This window comes from Macaca fascicularis, chromosome 1, assembly GCF_037993035.2.
Source record: "Macaca fascicularis isolate 582-1 chromosome 1, T2T-MFA8v1.1".
Classification (NCBI taxonomy): Eukaryota; Metazoa; Chordata; class Mammalia; order Primates; family Cercopithecidae; genus Macaca; species Macaca fascicularis.
Window position 1 is genome coordinate 82,119,311 of NC_088375.1, and position 17,539 is coordinate 82,136,849.

The 17,539-nt window shown below is 41.3% G+C and overlaps 1 protein-coding gene across 4 annotated transcripts in view; it reads right to left on the reverse strand.

The window, feature by feature from the left end:
* Positions 1 to 17,539, reverse strand: part of NVL (nuclear VCP like) — a 106,396-nt gene that overhangs the window by 84,868 nt on the left and 3,989 nt on the right. For all 4 annotated transcript variants that reach the window (XR_012433525.1, XM_005540948.4, XM_065542498.1 and 1 more), the window contains exons 2-5: positions 17,403 to 17,476; positions 8,822 to 8,874; positions 8,636 to 8,735; positions 2,530 to 2,587 (exon numbers count right to left, since the gene is read on the reverse strand). Coding sequence is in view for 2 of the 4 variants with exons in the window: in XM_005540948.4 (XP_005541005.2) it covers positions 2,530 to 2,587; positions 8,636 to 8,735; positions 8,822 to 8,874; positions 17,403 to 17,476 (285 nt within the window). In the remaining 2 variants the exon portion in view is untranslated. The remainder of the gene's footprint in view (positions 1 to 2,529; positions 2,588 to 8,635; positions 8,736 to 8,821; positions 8,875 to 17,402; positions 17,477 to 17,539) is intronic.

Here is a 17,539-nt window from a genome sequence, read left to right on the forward strand (position 1 = left end):
GCAAGACCCTGTCCCCACAAAAATTGGATCAAATATTTTGATAATAAATTCAAAACTGATATACCAAGGGAAAAAATAAAAAGCAAATTATAAATAATTTGACAAACAGTTGGCCCTCTATATCCAAGGGTTCTGCATCCAGGGATTCAATGAACCTCAATCGAAAATATTTGGGAAATAAAAAGCAATAAAAAAAACACCAGTAAAAATAATACAAATATTAAGAAATACAGTGTAGGCTGGGCATGGTGGCTCACGTTTGTAATCCCAGCACTTTGGGAGGCCAAGGTGGGTGGATCACTCAAGGCCAGGAGTTCAAGACCAGCCTGGTCAACATGGTGAAACCCCATCTCTACTAAAAACACCAAAAATTAGCTAGGTGTGGTGGTGCATGCCTGTAATCTCAGCTACTCAGGAGGCTGAGGCATGAGAATCACTTGAACTTGGGAGGCAGAGAGTGCAGTGAGCCAAGATGACGCCACTCCACTCCAGTTTGGGCGACAAAGTGAGACCCTGCCTGTAATCCCAGCTACTCAGGAGGCTGAGTCAGGAGAATTGCTTGAGCCTGGGAGGCAGAGGTTGCAGTGAGCTGAGATTGCACCACTGCACTCCAGCTTGGGCAACAGAGTGATACTCCCTTTCAAAAAAAAAAAAGAAAGAAATAGTGTAAAAACTACTTACATCTTATTTACATTGTATTAGGCATTATAAGTAATCCAGAGATAATTTAAAGTATACAAGAGGATGTATATAAGGTTATATGCAAACATGATGCCATTTTACATAAGGGACCTGAACATTTGCAGGTATTCATGTGGGGCCCTAGGGCCAATCCCCCATGGAGGGTGAGGGCTGACTATATTATCTCCATATTCTCCTTTAATCAAGCCTCTTCATTAGTAATGCCATCTCCTTGACAAAAAGTATATCCCTTTTTCCATTTTTACTATTAATTACTCTATTCTTATCTGCCCTTATTTCTAGCTATCCTCTTCCCTTCTTTTTCCTTGTATAACTGACTTATAACACAAATACTGGAAGGATGGTTAATCCATCACCAATATTGAACACAGAAAGTGTTCAATTATTTATTGATGAAGATGTCTAAAGTCTCTTATTCTATTCCCTGTCCTTCCTCTCTCCTTCCCTTTAGCTCTAATCCTTTTCTTTCTCTCCCTCTTTCTTCCCTTCTCTTCTCTCTCTCTCTTTTGCCATAAGGTCTGTCACCCAGGCTGAAGTAGAATGGCACAATCATAGCTCACTGTAGCCTCAAACTCCTGGGCTCAAGCGATCCTCCAGCATCAGCCTCCTGAGTAGCTGGGACTATGGGTGTATGCCACCAGACCCAGCTAATTTTTGTTTGTATTTTGTAGAGACAGAGTCTTGCTGTGTTGCCCAAGCTGGTCTCGAACCCCTGGTTTCAAGTGATTTTCCTGCCTCAGCCTCCCAAAGTGCTGGGATTACAGATGTGAGCCATAGCACCTGGCCTTTTATTCTATTTCTTACTAATTTTTTTTTTTTTTTTTTTTTTTTTTTTTGAGACGGAGTCTCGCTCTGTCGCCCAGGCTGGAGTGCAGTGGCCGGATCTCAGCTCACTGCAAGCTCCGCCTCCCGGGTTCACGCCATTCTCCTGCCTCAGCCTCCCGAGTAGCTGGGACTACAGGCGCCCGCCACCTCGCCCGGCTAGTTTTTTTTTGTATTTTTAGTAGAGACGGGGTTTCACCGTGTTAGCCAGGATGGTCTCGATCTCCTGACCTCGTGATCCACCCATCTCGGCCTCCCAAAGTGCTGGGATTACAGGCTTGAGCCACCGCGCCCGGCAATTTTTTTTTTTTTTTGAGACAGGATCTGGTTTTGTTGCTCAGGCTGGAGTGCAGTGGTGCAATCCCAGCTCACTGCAACCTCTGCCTCCTGGGCTTAAGTGATCCTCCCACCTCAGCTTCCTGAGGAGCTGGGACTGAAGGCATTACACCTGGCTAATTTCGGGAGGTTTTTTTGGGAGAGATGGGGTTCTGCCATGGCTGGTCTCGAACTCCTCAGCTCAAGTGATCCACCCTCCTTGGCCTTTCAAAGTGCTAGGATTACAGGTGTGAGCCATGACAGCTAACCTTTTAAAAGACAGGGTCTCACTCTGTCACCCAGGCTGGAGTAAAGTGGCACAATCACAGCTCACTGCAGCCTCAACCTCCTGGGCTCAAGTGATTCTCCCATTTCAGCCCCTCCAGGTAGCTGGGATCACAGGTGCATGCCACCATTCCCGGCAAATTTTTGTATTTTTTATGGAGACAAGGTTTCACCATGTTGGCCAGGCTTATTTTTTGGTACTTTTTATACAGACAGGGTTTTGCCATGTAGGCCAGGATGGTATCAAACTCCTGGGTTCAAGTGATCTGCATGCCTCAGCCTCCAAAAGTGCTGGGATTAGAGGTGTGAGTCACCATGCCCAGCTCTTACTGAGTTTTTCAAAGGAGGTATCATAACGACTAAAAAAGAAAAAATCAAAGTGGACCCACTAAATGTTTGGCTTACCTGTGGATCTGGGTAGTCTTCCATACTTGAATCATCATCAGAATAGCTTTCAGTATACCTCAGTAAAAAGAGGGAAAAATGTTTTAAAGACTTTCTCTCCCATATCCTAAAAAAATGATTACCCAAAACAAGTAAATATATTCAGGCAAACGATTATGGTGGTTAAGAGTCCAAACTCTGGAATCAGAGAAACTAGGATTCAAAATCCAACTTAACCAGTTATTACTTAACCTCTCTAAGCATCAGCTTCCTTATCTATAAAACGGAGATTTAATAAGTAATGTCTATCTCCCAGAGTTATCAAAGGATTAAATAAATGCTTGCAAAGTCCTTATGCATTTACAATATATAATAAATGCAAAATAAATTAGTTATATTTATCCTAGCAATAAATAAAAGATACAAATTCCATCAGGCCCAAGGGTCTCATTTGGGGATATCAGATTCAGGTAGAGGAAATACTTCAGCAACCTATAATTAAGCACTCTGAGTAACAAATTCACAAAGTCAACATAACCAAACCATGTAACCAAATACAACTTCTCCAAGACTGTTCATCAGGGATGAAGGAGCAAATAAATTTCCTGTATCAAAAAAGAAGTATAAATCCTAATAAACTACAAGCTGAGAATGTAGTCTTAATTAATTATAACTGAAAGTTGTTATCTAATAGCTTCAAGTAACTTTAGGACTCTACTAGTATTTAAAACTTCTTCGGAAATTATTTAAATAGGCCCGGCGCAGTGGCTCACGCCTGTAATCCCAGCACTTTGGGAGGCCGAGGCGGGTGGATTACCTGAGGTCAGGAGTTCACAGAGAGCAGTCTGGTCAACATGGTGAAACCCTGTCTCTACTAAAAATACAAAACTCAGCCAGGTGTGGTGGCACATCCCAGCTACTTGGGAGGCTGAGGCAGGAGAATTGCTTGAGCCCAGGGTATGGAGGTTGCAGTGAGCCAAGATCGTGCCACTGTGCTCCAGCCTGCCTGACAGTATGATACTCTGTCTCAAAAAAAAAAAAAAAAAATTATTTAAATAAGAAAAGGACTTTTTTTTTTTTTTTTTTTTTTTTGTAGAAAGCTTCATATGAATGCAATGAAATGCTGTTATAATTAAGACATTAAGACACAAATTATAGCCTGGGCAACCAAGGGAGACTGTGTCTCTACAAAAAAATTAAAAAATTAGCTGGGCATGCTGGTGCACACCTGTAGTCCCAGCTACTTACGAGGCTGAGGTGGGAGGATCATTTGGGCCTGGGACATCAAGACTGCGGTGAGCCATGATTGTGCCAGTGCACTGAAGCCTGGGTGACAGAGCAAGACCCTGTCTCAAAAAAAAAAAAACAAAAAAAAAAACCCAGCAAATTCTATGTTCATTAAAATTAATCAGTATTACTTGGGAGCAATTCTAATCAATGTAAATAAGGTATATCATTCAACTATTTGGGAAAAAAAAAAAGTTTTGCCTTACAACTTATGCCCTAAAAAAAGAAAAAAAATTCCAAGTGGATTAAAGAGTTAAACATCATAAAGAAAGAAGAAAAAAGTGTAAGTAATTATTTTACACACTCTTGTGAGAGAGGTCTTTCTAAGCATATCAGCATAAATCAAAACGAAAAAGACTGAGAGATTTGACTATGTAAAAATGCAAAACTTCTCTAATCAAAAGACGGTGCAAACAAAAATTAAAAGGGAAGTGGCAACATGTGGAAAGCAGTTGTAATACATATAAAAAGAAGTATATTTTATGCAAAACACTCCAACAACTAATAAGGAAAATTCAAATACCTCTCAAATGAAATAGAAAAAAACCCATAAAACAAGCCATTCACAAAACAAATATGAAATAACAAAAAACCTAACCTCAGTAATTATAAAATTACAAAGAAAAATATGATCAAGGCCAGGAGCAGTGGCTCAAGCCTGTGATCCCAGAACTTTGGGAGGCCGAGGTGGGCGGATTGCCTGACGTCAGGAGTTCGAGACCAGCCTGGCCAACATGATGAAACCCTCTCTCCACTAAAAATACAAAAATTGGCCAGGAGTGGTGGTGGACGCCTGTAGTCCCAACTACTCAGGAGGCTGAGGCAGGAGAATTGCTTGAACTTGGGAGGCAGAGGATGCAGTGAGCCGAGATCGCACCACTGGACTCCAGCCTGGGTGACAGAGCAAGACTCCGTCTCAAAAAAAGAAAAAAAAAAAAGATCAATATTTGGCCTATAAAAACAGCAAAGATAAATTATAGTATAACTAAGATTGCAGGGATGCAGAGAAATGTGCCCTTTATACAAAGTTGTTGGGAACATAAACTGAGGCAACATTTTTAGGAAGGTAAGTCCAAATGCATGAGAAATCTCAAAAATATCAATCTTTGAGAAATTCCACCTCAAAAATTCAACATAAAAAAGTGATGTGGGCCGGGCGCGGCAGCTCACGCCTGTAATCCCAGCACTTTGGGAAGCCGAGGCGGACGGATCACAAGGTCAGGAGATCGAGATCATCCTGGCTAACACGGTGAAACCCCGACTCTACTAAAAATAGAAAAATTAGCCGGGAGTGATGGCGGGCGCCTGTAGTCCCAGCTATTCGGGAGGCTGAGTCAGGAGAATGGCGTGAGCCCAGGAAGCGGAGCTTGCAGTAAGCCGAGATCACGCCACTGCACTCCAGCCTGGGCCACAGAACCAGACTCCATCTCAAAAAAAAACCAAAACAAAAAGTGATGTGTACAAAGAGATATGCAGTAAAGAGTTATTTATTATGCAACGGTGTAACACAAACAAATACTCATTAATATGGAACTGAAGAAAATTATGCTAAATCTAAATGAAAAAGGCTGAGCTACAAACAGTAAAATGGGGCTATCACCCCAAATCCTATAGACATTAAAAGGATGACAAGAGAATATTGCAGAAGCATTATGCCAACAAATTCCACACCTGAGAGAGAATGAACAAATGATTTAAAAATACAATTTATCACAATTGACATAAGGAGAGATGTAAAGAAGAGCCGTATATCTAGCAAAATTACAATTTATCAAAATCCTTCAGAAAAAGAAGACTCTGGGGAAGTTGATTCTAGGCCTAGAAAAACTGTGGGTGAACACTAATAAATATTCAAAAAAGAATTTCCATAATTTGTTTTCATAAAATAGAGAACAAAAGAATATTTTCCCACTAATATCATGAGGCTGGTGTAACCCTAACACCAAAACATGACAGACATTCCAAAAATGAGCAAAAGAAAATTCGGACCAATATGACATACAAATGCAAACATCTGTAGAAAAAGATTAGTAAACTGAATCCAATTAATACCCTTTTTTTCCGAAAATTAGCCGGGCATGGTGGCAGGTGCCTGTAATCCCAGCTACTCAGGAGGCTGAGGCAGGAGAATGGCTTAAACCCGAGAGGCAGTGGTTGCAGTGAGCCAAGATCACGCTATTGCACTGCAGCCTGGGCAACAAGAGCGAGACTCCATCTCAAGAAAACAACATCAAACAAATACTCTTTTTCTTTTTTTTTTTTTTCTTCAGAGACTAGATCTCATTCTGTCACCCAGGCTGGAGTGCAGTGGCATAATTATAGCTCATTGTAACCTTCAACTCCGGGTCTCAAGCAATCCTCCTACCTCAGCTACCAAAGAAGCTGGGATAGAATCATGCACCGCCATGCCTGGCTAATTTTTAAATTTTCTGTAGACAGAGTCTCGCTATGTTGCTCAGGCTGCCAACAATACATTAAAAAGATAACATATCAGGACCAAGTAGTGTTTATCCCCGGAATGCAAGATTGGCTTAATACTGGGAACCAATGTAATTCACCAAATTAATAGACTAAAGGGGAAAGGCCATAATGATGTTTCAACAGATACAGAAAAGCATTTGACAAATGCAGTATCTATTCATGACAAAAATTCTCAGCAATCTAGGAATATTAGGAAACTTCCTCAATTTGACAAAGGACATCTACAAAAAAACCTAAAGCTAATGTCATATTTACAGTGAAATACTACTGAAAATTAAACACTGACCATACCAAATATTAGCAATTTGTGGAAAGAGTAGAATTCTCATAAACTGCTAATGTAAAAGTAAAATGGTACAAATACATTGGAAAATAGTTTGGCAATTTCTTAAATATGCATCTATCACATGACCCAGCTATTCCAATCTTACATATTTAATAAAGGAAATGAAAATACTGTCCACATAAAGACCTGGACATAAATGTTCATCGCAGCTTAATTTGTAATAGCCAGAAACTGGAAACAAACCAACTGACCAACAAGAGATAAAAAGATAGGTCAGGCAAGGTGGTTCACACCTGTAATCCCAGCACTCTGGGAGTCTGAGGCAAGAGAATTGCTTGAGCCCAGTGGTATGAGAGCAGCCTGGAAACATAGTGAGACCCCTGTTTCTACAAAAAATTAGAAAATTAACTGGGCATGGTAGCATGCACCTGTATGGGAGAATCGCTTGAGCCCAGGAGGTAGAGGCTGCAGTGAGTTGTGATATGCCACTCCACTACATTCCAGCCTGGGCAACAAAGTGAGACCCTGTCTCAAAAAAAACAAAAACAAAAAAAACAGATAAACAGATAAAATAATTGTGGCGTGTCCACACATACTCATCAATAAAAAGCAATGAACTATTGATACACACAACATTGATAAACCTCAAAATCATTATGCTAAGTGAAAGAATGAAAGAATCCAGACTTTAAAAGTATGATTCCAAATAAAATTCTACAAAATGCAACGTAACACACAGTGACAGAAAGCAAATCAATGCTTGCCTAAAGCTGGGTGCTATGGCTCACATCTATAATCCCGACACTTTGGGAGGCTGAAGCAGGCAGACTGCTTGAGCCCAGAAGTTCAAGACCAACCTGGGCAACATGGCAAAACCCCATTTCTACAAAAAATTAGCTAGGTGTGGTAGCATGTGCCTACAGCTACTTCGGAGGCTGAAGTAGAAGAATCAAGTAACCTGGGAAGTCAAGGCTGCAATGAGCTGTGATCGAACTCCAGCCTGGGTGACAGAGTAAAACACTATCTCAAAAAAAAAAAAAAAAAAAAAAAAAAAAAAAAAAAAAAAAAGAAAAAAGTTTGCCTAGAAACAGGGGTGGAGGGAGAAATGAATTGCAAAGGGGAACAAGAAGACTTTTGATATTTATGGAAAGGTTCAGTATCTTGCTTATGGTGATAGTTCAATGAGTATATACCTACGTCAAAACTTAACAAATTGTACACTTTAAAAACGTAGAGCTTGGCCGGGTGGGCGCAATGGCTCATGCCTGTAATCCCAGCACTTTGGGAGGCCTAGGTGGGTTGATCACTAGATGTTAGGAGTTTGAGACCAGCCTGGCCAACATGGTGAAACCCCGTCTCTACCAAAAATATAAAAAAGTAGCCGGGTGTGGTGGCACATGACTGTAACCCTAGCTACTTGGGCGGTTAAGGCAGGAGAATCACTTGAATCCAGGAGGCGGAGGTTGCAGTGAGCTGAGATCGTGCCACTGCACTCCAGCCTGGGTGACAGAGTGAGACTTAATCTCAAAAAAAAAAAAAAAAAAAAAAAAAAGGTAGAGCTTACTGATGTCAATTATACCTCATTAAAGATATTTTTAAAACTCTCAATACTATTTCTTAAACAAAATTAATTGGCACCTTTTTATATATCTGATGTTGTGTTAGGGCAGAAGAAGAAGGTAATGAGACAGTACTGTTGGTAATGCAAACAAGTAAGCAAATAATTTCAATGCCATATGATATCATAAGGATTATAACAAATATCTGTAACTAGAAGCTAAGGAAACATTTAAAAAGGGGTCTTAGGCCTAATAAAGGCAGTAACATTTCAATTGATTCTTGAGGGCTGAGTGGGAGTTTGTGAAAGGGAAATGATGCTCTAACTCAACAAAACCACAGCCACAGAGAATTTGATCTCTTTGGGGAATAAAGAACATTCAATATGGCTGAAGAGGTTAGGTAAATACTACGCAGGGCTTTGTTGGCAAGGAAGAGCCATTGAAAGTTTTACAAGCAGGAATGTAACGTGAAAAGGTTCATGGTTTAAAAAAACGCTGCATTTTGTATACTTACTCATTGTCCTCTTCACCTTGTCTTGCTCTTTTTGCTAAATGTTCATCTTCTAATTCTGTTAAATTCTTAAGTTCCTTCTCACTACTAATTATGCTAAATACTGAAACAAAAAGAAAAATGCTATGAGCTCAAACAATTGTTTATGTAACTTTATCGATAATTTAGCTCTAACAATAAAAGACTCACCTTTTTCTACCTGAATCCTAAAAGCATTTCTTTTTCTTCGACCATAGTCTATACTGAAAAAAGAAAACATGAAGTTTAGCATAGTAGTTTCCACCAGTATTTTTCCATTAAGTTCAATCTACATGGATCAAATAAATTTGCATGAATATTTCATTATGTTACAGTATAGACACTTGCCATAAACCTATTTTCAAACTTCTAAGTTTATATATTTACTATTGTGACCCTTCTCCATTTTTTCCCTTTTTTATTTGTTTTTTTTCTTTTTTGAGACGGAGTCTCGCTCTGTCGCCCAGGCTGGAGTACAGTGGCCGGATCTCAGCTCACTGCAAGCTCCGCCTCCCGGGTTTACGCCATTCTCCTGCCTCAGCCTCCCGAGTAGCTGGGACTACAGGCACCCACTACCTCGCCCAGCTAGTTTTTTTTTTTTTTTTTGTATTTTTTAGTAGAGACGGGGTTTCACCGGGTTAGCCAGGATGGTCTTGATCTCCTGACCTCGTGATCCGCCCATCTCGGCCTCCCAAAGTGCTGGGATTACATGCTTGAGCCACCGCGCCCGGCCTTTTTCCCTTTTTTAAACTAACCTTCTTTGCTTCAAATATTTTGAAAATTTCAAACTTACTAAAAATATTAAAGAAATAATGTAATCAACACTCATATATTCTTTACCTATAGTATTCTCAAGCTGCCACATTTACTTTACTTCTGTCTGTATACAGAGATTTCTTTTGGAGGGGTAGGGCAGAACCATTTGAAAATAAGTTCTAGGCCAGGCACAGTGGCTCATGCCTGTAATCCCAGCACTTTGGGAGGCCGAGGTGAGAGAATCACTTGAGCCCAGGAGTTTGAGACCATCCCTGCCAACATAGGGAAACCCTGTCCCTACAAAATATAAAAAAATTAGCCAGGTATGGTAGTACATGGCTGTAGTCCCAGCTACTTGGGAGGCTGAGGTGGGAGGACAGCTTGAGTCTGGGAGGTGAAGGCTGCCGTGAGCCGTGATTGCACCAATGCACTTGGCTTGGCCAACAGAGCAAGATCTCATCTCAAAAAAAATAATAAATTAAAAAACTAATAAGAAGAAACTAAGTTACAGACCCTTCATCTCAAAAATTCTCAGCATGTATCTCTGTAAAAAAGAGTATCTGCAGCCAGGCACCGTGGTTCACGCCTGTAATTCCAAAACTTCAGGAGGCCGAGGTGGGTGGATCACAAGGTCAGGAGATCGAGACCACCCTGGCTAACATGGTGAAACCCTGTCTCTTCTAAAAATACAAAAAAAAAAAAAAATCAGCCAGGTGTGGTGGCAAGCGCCTGTAGTCCCAGCTACTCGGGAGCCTGAAGCAAGAGAATGCGTGAACCCGAGAGGCAGAGCTTGCAGTGAGCCAAGATCACGCCACTGCAATCCAGTCTGGGTGACAGAGTGAGACTCTGTCTCAAAACAAAAAAAAATCAGCTGGGTGTGGTGGCGCACACCTGTGGTCCCAGCTACTCGGGAGACTGAGGCAGGAGAATCCCGTGAACCCGGGAGGCGGAGGTTGCAGTGAGCCGAGATTGCACCACTGCACTCCAGTCTGGGCAACAGAGTGAGACTCCATCTCAAAAAAAAAAAAAAAAAGATATCTGCACACCCACAATACAGTTAGCACAAATAAGAAATTTAATATTGGTAAATTATCTAATATACAGTCCATATTAAAATTTCTCAAATTATTCCCAAAAAATGGTCTTTATAGTTGTTTTTCTTTGACCCAGTGTCTAGTCAAGGTTCATGCATTTACTTGGTTGTTGTGTCTCTTTGAACTCTTTTAACTTGTAACCTTTGTGCATATAACACTGACATTTTTGAAGGATCCAGGCCAGCTAATTTATAAAATGTCCCACAATCTGAATTTATGTCTCCTCATTATTAAATTCAAGTTAAATATTTTTAGCAAGACCATCTGCTAAAAATATGGGTGAAAGTATGATGAGTACAGGATATTTATATAATCTGAAAATATCTTCTTATAAATTATTTATTAATTTCAAATTAATTTACAGTGGATTGATCAAAACTAACATTACCGAATAACACCCCACACAGATATTCTGTGCCTTTTGAAGTCAAATTGCTTCTTTGGTTTTCCTTCCAAAAACATATAACCTGATTTCAACCATGTGGAAACAGCAGAAAAATTCAAATTGAGGGATATTCTAATATAGTGACTACCAGAAATCTTCAAAAATGTAGAGATCATGAAAAACAAAAAAAGGTTGAGGAACTGTTGCAGATTAAAGGAAACTAAAAGGCAAAACAAGCATAATTTAGGGGTTGGATTTCAGTTCTGGAAAAAAAATTCCCATAAAATAACAGCTACAAAGAACATTACTGAGATAGGCAAACTCTGAATATGAATGGTGGATTCGATAACATTATTGAATCAAGATTACATTTTCTGGTTTTAATAAATAAACTGTGGTTATATAATAAAAGCCTTTGTCCTTAGGGAATATATAGTATGCATGGATAAAGGGACATTCTAGGTAGAGTATATGGGTGTTCTTTGTTCTATTCTTTCCATTTTCCTCTTTATAAAAATTCTTGCCGGCGCAGTGGCTCACACCTGTAATCCCAGTACTTTGGGAGGCCAAGGTGGGTGGATCATTTGTGATCAGGAGTTCAAAACCAGCCTGGCCAACATGGTAAAACCCCAATGTCTACTAAAAATACAAAAACTAGCCAGGCATGGTGGTGGGTGCCTGTAATCCCAGCTACTTGGGAGCTGAGGCAGGAGTATCGCTTGAGCCCAGGAGGTGAAGGTTGCAGTGAGCCGAGATCACACCACCACACTCCAGCCTGGGTGACAGAGTGAGACTCCATCTCAAAAAAAAAAAAAAATTCTTTGTTTTTGAGACAGGGTCTCATTCTCTCAGTCAGGCTGAAGTGTAGTTGTGCAACCAGAGCGTGCCACAACCTCGACCTCCTGGTGTCAAGCAATCCTCCCACCCCAGCCTCCTGAGTAGGTACGACAACAGACACGTGCCAGCACACCTAGTTAATTTTTCGATTATTTTTGTAGAGATGGGGGTCTCACTATGTTGTCTAAGCTGGTCTGGGTCAGCTTTTCTTAAATGTGAAATTACATCAAAACACAAAGTTTTAGATGAGGCAAATATTGTACTAAATCATGACCATTTAAAGAGGCAACTTGGGGCCTGGCACGGTGGCTCATGCCTGGAATCCTAGCACTTTGGGAGGCTGAGGCGGGAGGATCACTTGAGCTCAAGAGTTCAAGGCCAGCCTGGGCAACATGGCAAAATCCTGTCTCTACAAAAAATACAAAAAATTAGCGGGGCATGGTGGCATGTGCTTCGTGCCAGCTATCTGGGGGCTGAGGTGGGAGGATCACTTGAGCCCAGGGGGCTGAAGCTGCAGTGAGCCAAGATTGCGCCACCGCACTCCAACCTGGGTGACAGTGCGAGACTGTGTCTCCAATAATAATAATAATAATAATTAATTAAAAATTAAAACAAAGAGAGAAAGAAAGATGTAAAAATGATTCTTAGCTCATGGGCCATACAAAACAAGGTGGCAGGCAGGAACCGGTTTGAGGGCCATAGTTTGCCAACACCTGGATAAGAGAAGATGGCAGATAGATGTAGGAAGAATGTTTAAAAGCTGAAACAGGCCAGGTGCAGTGGCTCATGCCTATAATCCCAACACACTGGGAGGTCAAGGCCGGAGGATCACTTGAGGTCAGGAATTCAAGACCAGCCTGGCCAGCATGGCAAAACCCTATCTCTACTAAAAATACAAAAATTAGCTGGGTATGGTGGCATGGACCTGTAGTCCTGGCTACTCGGGAGGCTGAGGCAGGAGAGTCATTTGAACCCAGGAGGTGGAGGTTGCAGTGAGCCGAGATTGTGCCGCTGCAGTCCAGCCTGGGTGACAGAGTGAGAGTCCATCTCAAAAAACAAACAAACAAAAAAAAACAAGTCTTGTAGTCTAGACAAGAAATAATGAGGCTCTGGATTAGGCTAGTAATGGTAAGGAAAAGAGAGAACAGGCATCATGAACTATTTAACAGACAACAGCAAGGCTTCTTGGTGACTTATTATAGACATGGCAGGGGGATTCAAGGCTAGGTAGAAGGAAGTAGATAACAGATAGATTAACCTGGGTAACTGGCTGAGTAACAGTCATACCATCAACTAAGAAAAAAGGTTACCAACAAAACACAGTTCATAGATTTCAACGGAGTGAGTGGTGGGGATAGAAACAATCTTAGCTGAGTCTTTATTTTTATTTTTTAAAAGACAGGGTATTGCTCTGTCACCCACGCTTCAGTGCAGTGGTGCGATCGTAGCTCACTGCAGCCTTGAATTCCTGGCCTCAAGGGATCTCCTGCCTCAACTTCCCCAGTAGCTAGGACCGACTACAGCTGCATGCCACCATGCCACGCTAATTTTTAATTTTTTTTGTAGAGACAGATTCTTGCTATGTTGCCCAGGCTCCTGGCCTCAAGCGATCCTCCTGTGTTAGCCTCTCTAAGTGCTGAAATTATAGGTGTGAGCCACTGTGCCTTGGCCTTAGACCACTCGTTAAATAAATTCTGATAAAGAGAAGGAAAACTACTACTGGGTGGTAGCCAAAGTGAGGTACACTACTGTTTTTAAAAGCCTTCTGTCTTAGTTTCTCTTCTTTTCTTCCTTTCTAACACAGAGTTTGGTACTGGTTAGTATAGTGCTACTGTGACAAATACCTTAAAATGTAGAAATGGTTTTGGAAGTAGGTAATAGAGGCCAGAGAGCTTTGAGGTGCATGTTAGAAGAAACCTAGATGGCTCTGAAGTGACTGCTGTTAGAAATATGAACACTGCAGGGCGTGGTGGCTCACGCCTGTAATCCTAGCATGTCGGGAGGCTGAGGTGGGCAAATTGCCTGAGCTCAGGAGTTTAAGACCAGCCTTGGCAACACGGTGAATCCCTGTCTCTACTAAAATACAAAAAATTAGCCAGGTATGGCGGTGTGCACCCATAGTCCCAGCTACTTGGGAGGCTGAGGCAGGAAAATTGCTTGAACCCGGGAGGCAGAGGTTGCAGTGAGCTGAGATTGTACCACTGCACTCCGGCCTGGGTGACAGAGTGAGACTTCATCTCAAAAAAAAAAAAAAAAGGACACTGAAGGCAACTCTGGTAAGAGCTCAGAAAAACAAGAGAAGAGTTGTACAGGAAGGTTCTATAGTTACATATAGAGAGAGAGAATGCTAGTAGAAATTTGAATGTTAAAGATGCTTCTGGTGAGGTCTCGGACAGAAATGAGAAGCATGTTATTGGAAATTGGAAGAAAGGCAGTCCATGTTATGAAGTGGCAGAGGACTTGTGTTTTACTGTTTTAAAAGTAGAACTTGTAAGTGATGAATCTGGATATTTCACTCAGATTTCCAAGCAAAGTGCTGAAGTGTGGCCTGATTTCTCCTTGCTGCTTATAGTGAAATTTTACAGTATAAAGAGAGATAAAGAAGGAATTGTTCAACAAAAAGGAAACCAGAACCTGAAGATTAGAAAATTCTCAGTTTATCCATATTGTAAAAAATGAAAAAGCATAATCTAAAGAGGACATCAAGAGTGTAGGGGGACAACAATTTGCTACAGCGATTACCAGCATATGACTTATGGATTCAGTCGGCCATCTCAGCAGAAGCCAGGAATAGAGATGGGGTTAAAGCAACAGAAACACTGCCAGCTTGGACTGAAGGGACAGAGATGGGGACAAAATTAAGGAAGGCTGTTGGACTTTCAGGAATCTATAGGACAGGGCTAATAAAACTATCCAGCTGTGAACACAAGTTATCCTTCAAGAAAAGGGAAGAATGACCCTCAAGGAGGCTCAAAAGAAGGCAGGGCTGCCACTGCTAACACAGGCCCAGAGGGCACAGGTGTGGCAGGTGGGGCTGTCTCCTCCTAGGTAACAGGGCAGGATCACCACCCTACTGAGCTCACAGGGCAGGGCATCAAGCCAAAGAGGATTACTCTAAAGCCTGAAAATCTAATGACATTTGCCCTGCTTGGTTTTGGACTTGCTTGGGACCCATGACCCTTTCTTTTTTCCAACTGCTCTCTTTTAGAATAGGAATGTCTAACCTACACTTATGCCTGTCCTGCCATTGTACAATCGTGCATCACTAAACAATGGAGACACATTCTGAGAAGTTTATCATTAGGCATTCTCATTATATGAAAACAAAAATAAGCAAGAGTGTACTTACACAAACCTAGATGGGCTAGCCTATTACACACCTAGACTACATGGTATAGCCTACTCTGCCTACAAACCTATACAGCATATTATTGCACTAAATACTATAGGCAACTGTAAAACAATGGTATTGTGTATTTAAACACATCTAAACACAGAAAAGGTACAGTACAAATATGATGTAACAATCTTATGGTATCACCATCATACATGAGGTCCATCATTGACTGAAACATTGTTATATAGGACATGCCTGTATTTTGGAAGCAGATAACTTGTCTGGTTTCACAGGTGAATAGATGAAGAGGAATTTTGCCCCAGGATAAATCATACCTTGAATCTCAGCCATTACCAATTAATTTATATAACATTATTTTTATTTATTTATTTTATATTTAGAGACAGGGTCTTGCTCTGTTACCCAGCTGGAGTGCACTGGTGCAATCATAGCTCACTGCAACCTTGAACTCCTGGGCCCAAGCGATCCTCTCATCTCAGCCTCTCGAATAGCAAGGAATACAGGTTCATGCCACCATGCCCAGCTAATTATTTCTATTTTTATTTTGTAAAGACGGAGTCTCACTGTGTTCCCCAGGCTGGTCTTGAACTCTATGGCCTTAAGCCATTGGCCTCTCAAAATGCTGGGATTATTGGTGTGAGTCCTTGCATCTGGCCTGATTTAGATGATACTTAGATAAGAGTTTGGACTTAAGAGTTGATGCTAAAATGAGTTAAGACTTTTGGGGTTTGTGGAATGGAATGAATGTATCTGCATACAAGGACGTGAATTTTGGGAGCCACAGCACAGAGTCCAATAAGCTGAATTGTGTTTCCCTTAAATTCTTATGTTGATGTCCTAAACCCTAGTACCTCAGAATGTGACTATATTTGGGGATAGGGCCTTTAGAAATAATTAAGGTATTCTTGGCCAGGTGGGGTAGCTCACGCCTATAACCCTAGCACTTTGGGAGGACGAGGCAGGAAGATCACCTGAGGTCAGGAGTTCAAGACCAGCCTGGCCAACATGGTGAAACCCCATCTCTATTAAAAATACAAAAATTAGGTGTGTGTGGTTAGTGCATGCCTGTAATCCCAGCTATTCAGGAGGCTGAGGCAGGAGAATCACTTGAACCCAGGAGGCGGAGCTTGCAGTGAGCCGAGATCCACTGCACTCCAGCCTGGACAACAGAGCAAGACTCCGTCACGAAAAAAAAAAAAAAAAAACTCAGGAAGCTGGCTGGGCATGCTGGTTCAAGCCTATCATCCTAGCACTTAGAGAGGCCAACGTAAAAGGATCACTTGAGGTCAGGTGTTCAAGACCAACCTGGGCAAATACAGAAGGTCCTGTCTCCACAAAAAATAAAACTAAAAATTGTATTAAAAAAAAAAGAGGCCAGGTGCCATGGCTCACGCCTGTAATCCCAGCACTTTGGTAGGCCAAGGCGGGCAGGTCACCTGAGGTCAGGAGTTTGAGACCAGCCTGGCCAACATAGTGAAACCCTGTCTCTACTAAAAATACAAAATTACCCAGGTGTGATGGCACATGCCTATAATCCCAGCTACTTAGGAGGCTGAGGCAGGAGAATTGCTTGAACCTGGGAAGCAGAGGTTGTGGTTCTGAGGTTGCACCATTGCACTCCAGCAGCCTGGGCAACAAGAGCGAAAATCCGTCTCAAAAAAAAAAAAAAAAAAGGAGTCAGAAAACTCAGGGAGATCATACCTGCTGGTGATGGTTTTAATTTTCTTTCTGTCTTTTTTGGGAGAGGATCTCATTCTGTCACTGAGGTTAGGGTGCAGTGGCATGACCACAACTCACTACAGCCTTGACCTCCTGGGCTCAAGTGATTCTCCCACCTCAGTCTCCCAAGTAGGTGGGACCACAGGTGCATGCCACCAAGCCTGGCAAATTTTTGTATATTTTTTGTACAGATGGAGTTTCACCATGTTGCCCAGGCTGGTCTCAAACTCCTGGGCTTAAGCCATCCTCCCACCTCAGCCTCCCAAAGTGCTGAGATTATAGGCATGAGCCATTATGCCTGGCCTGGTTTTAATTTTCTAATGAAGCAGGAAAGGAAGTGATATAATAACATCTCTATCTCTTGACCAGACTGTGAGGTACTAAAAGATAAGCAGCGACCATTTCCCACAGTACAAAAGACATCTTACTGCACATAATAGGTATTTGATAAATGTATGCATAACCAAATTGAGTTCCAAGATTATGGATTGGTGAACTAATGCCAGCAGCTATTGATATCAACTAGAAATTTAAGCAGGATATAAACTTTCAAAATGGTAAAGGGGAAATAAAAATTCAAGGATCTGGAAACTATTTATTTACCTGTACATTCTTTGTAAATCAGATGCTAAGACTCCAATGTCCACATATTTGCCACATTTGTTACCGGTAAGGTACTAAAACAGAAAATATAACAAATATAAAACACTCAATATTTCAAATTCAGTGATTTTAATCAA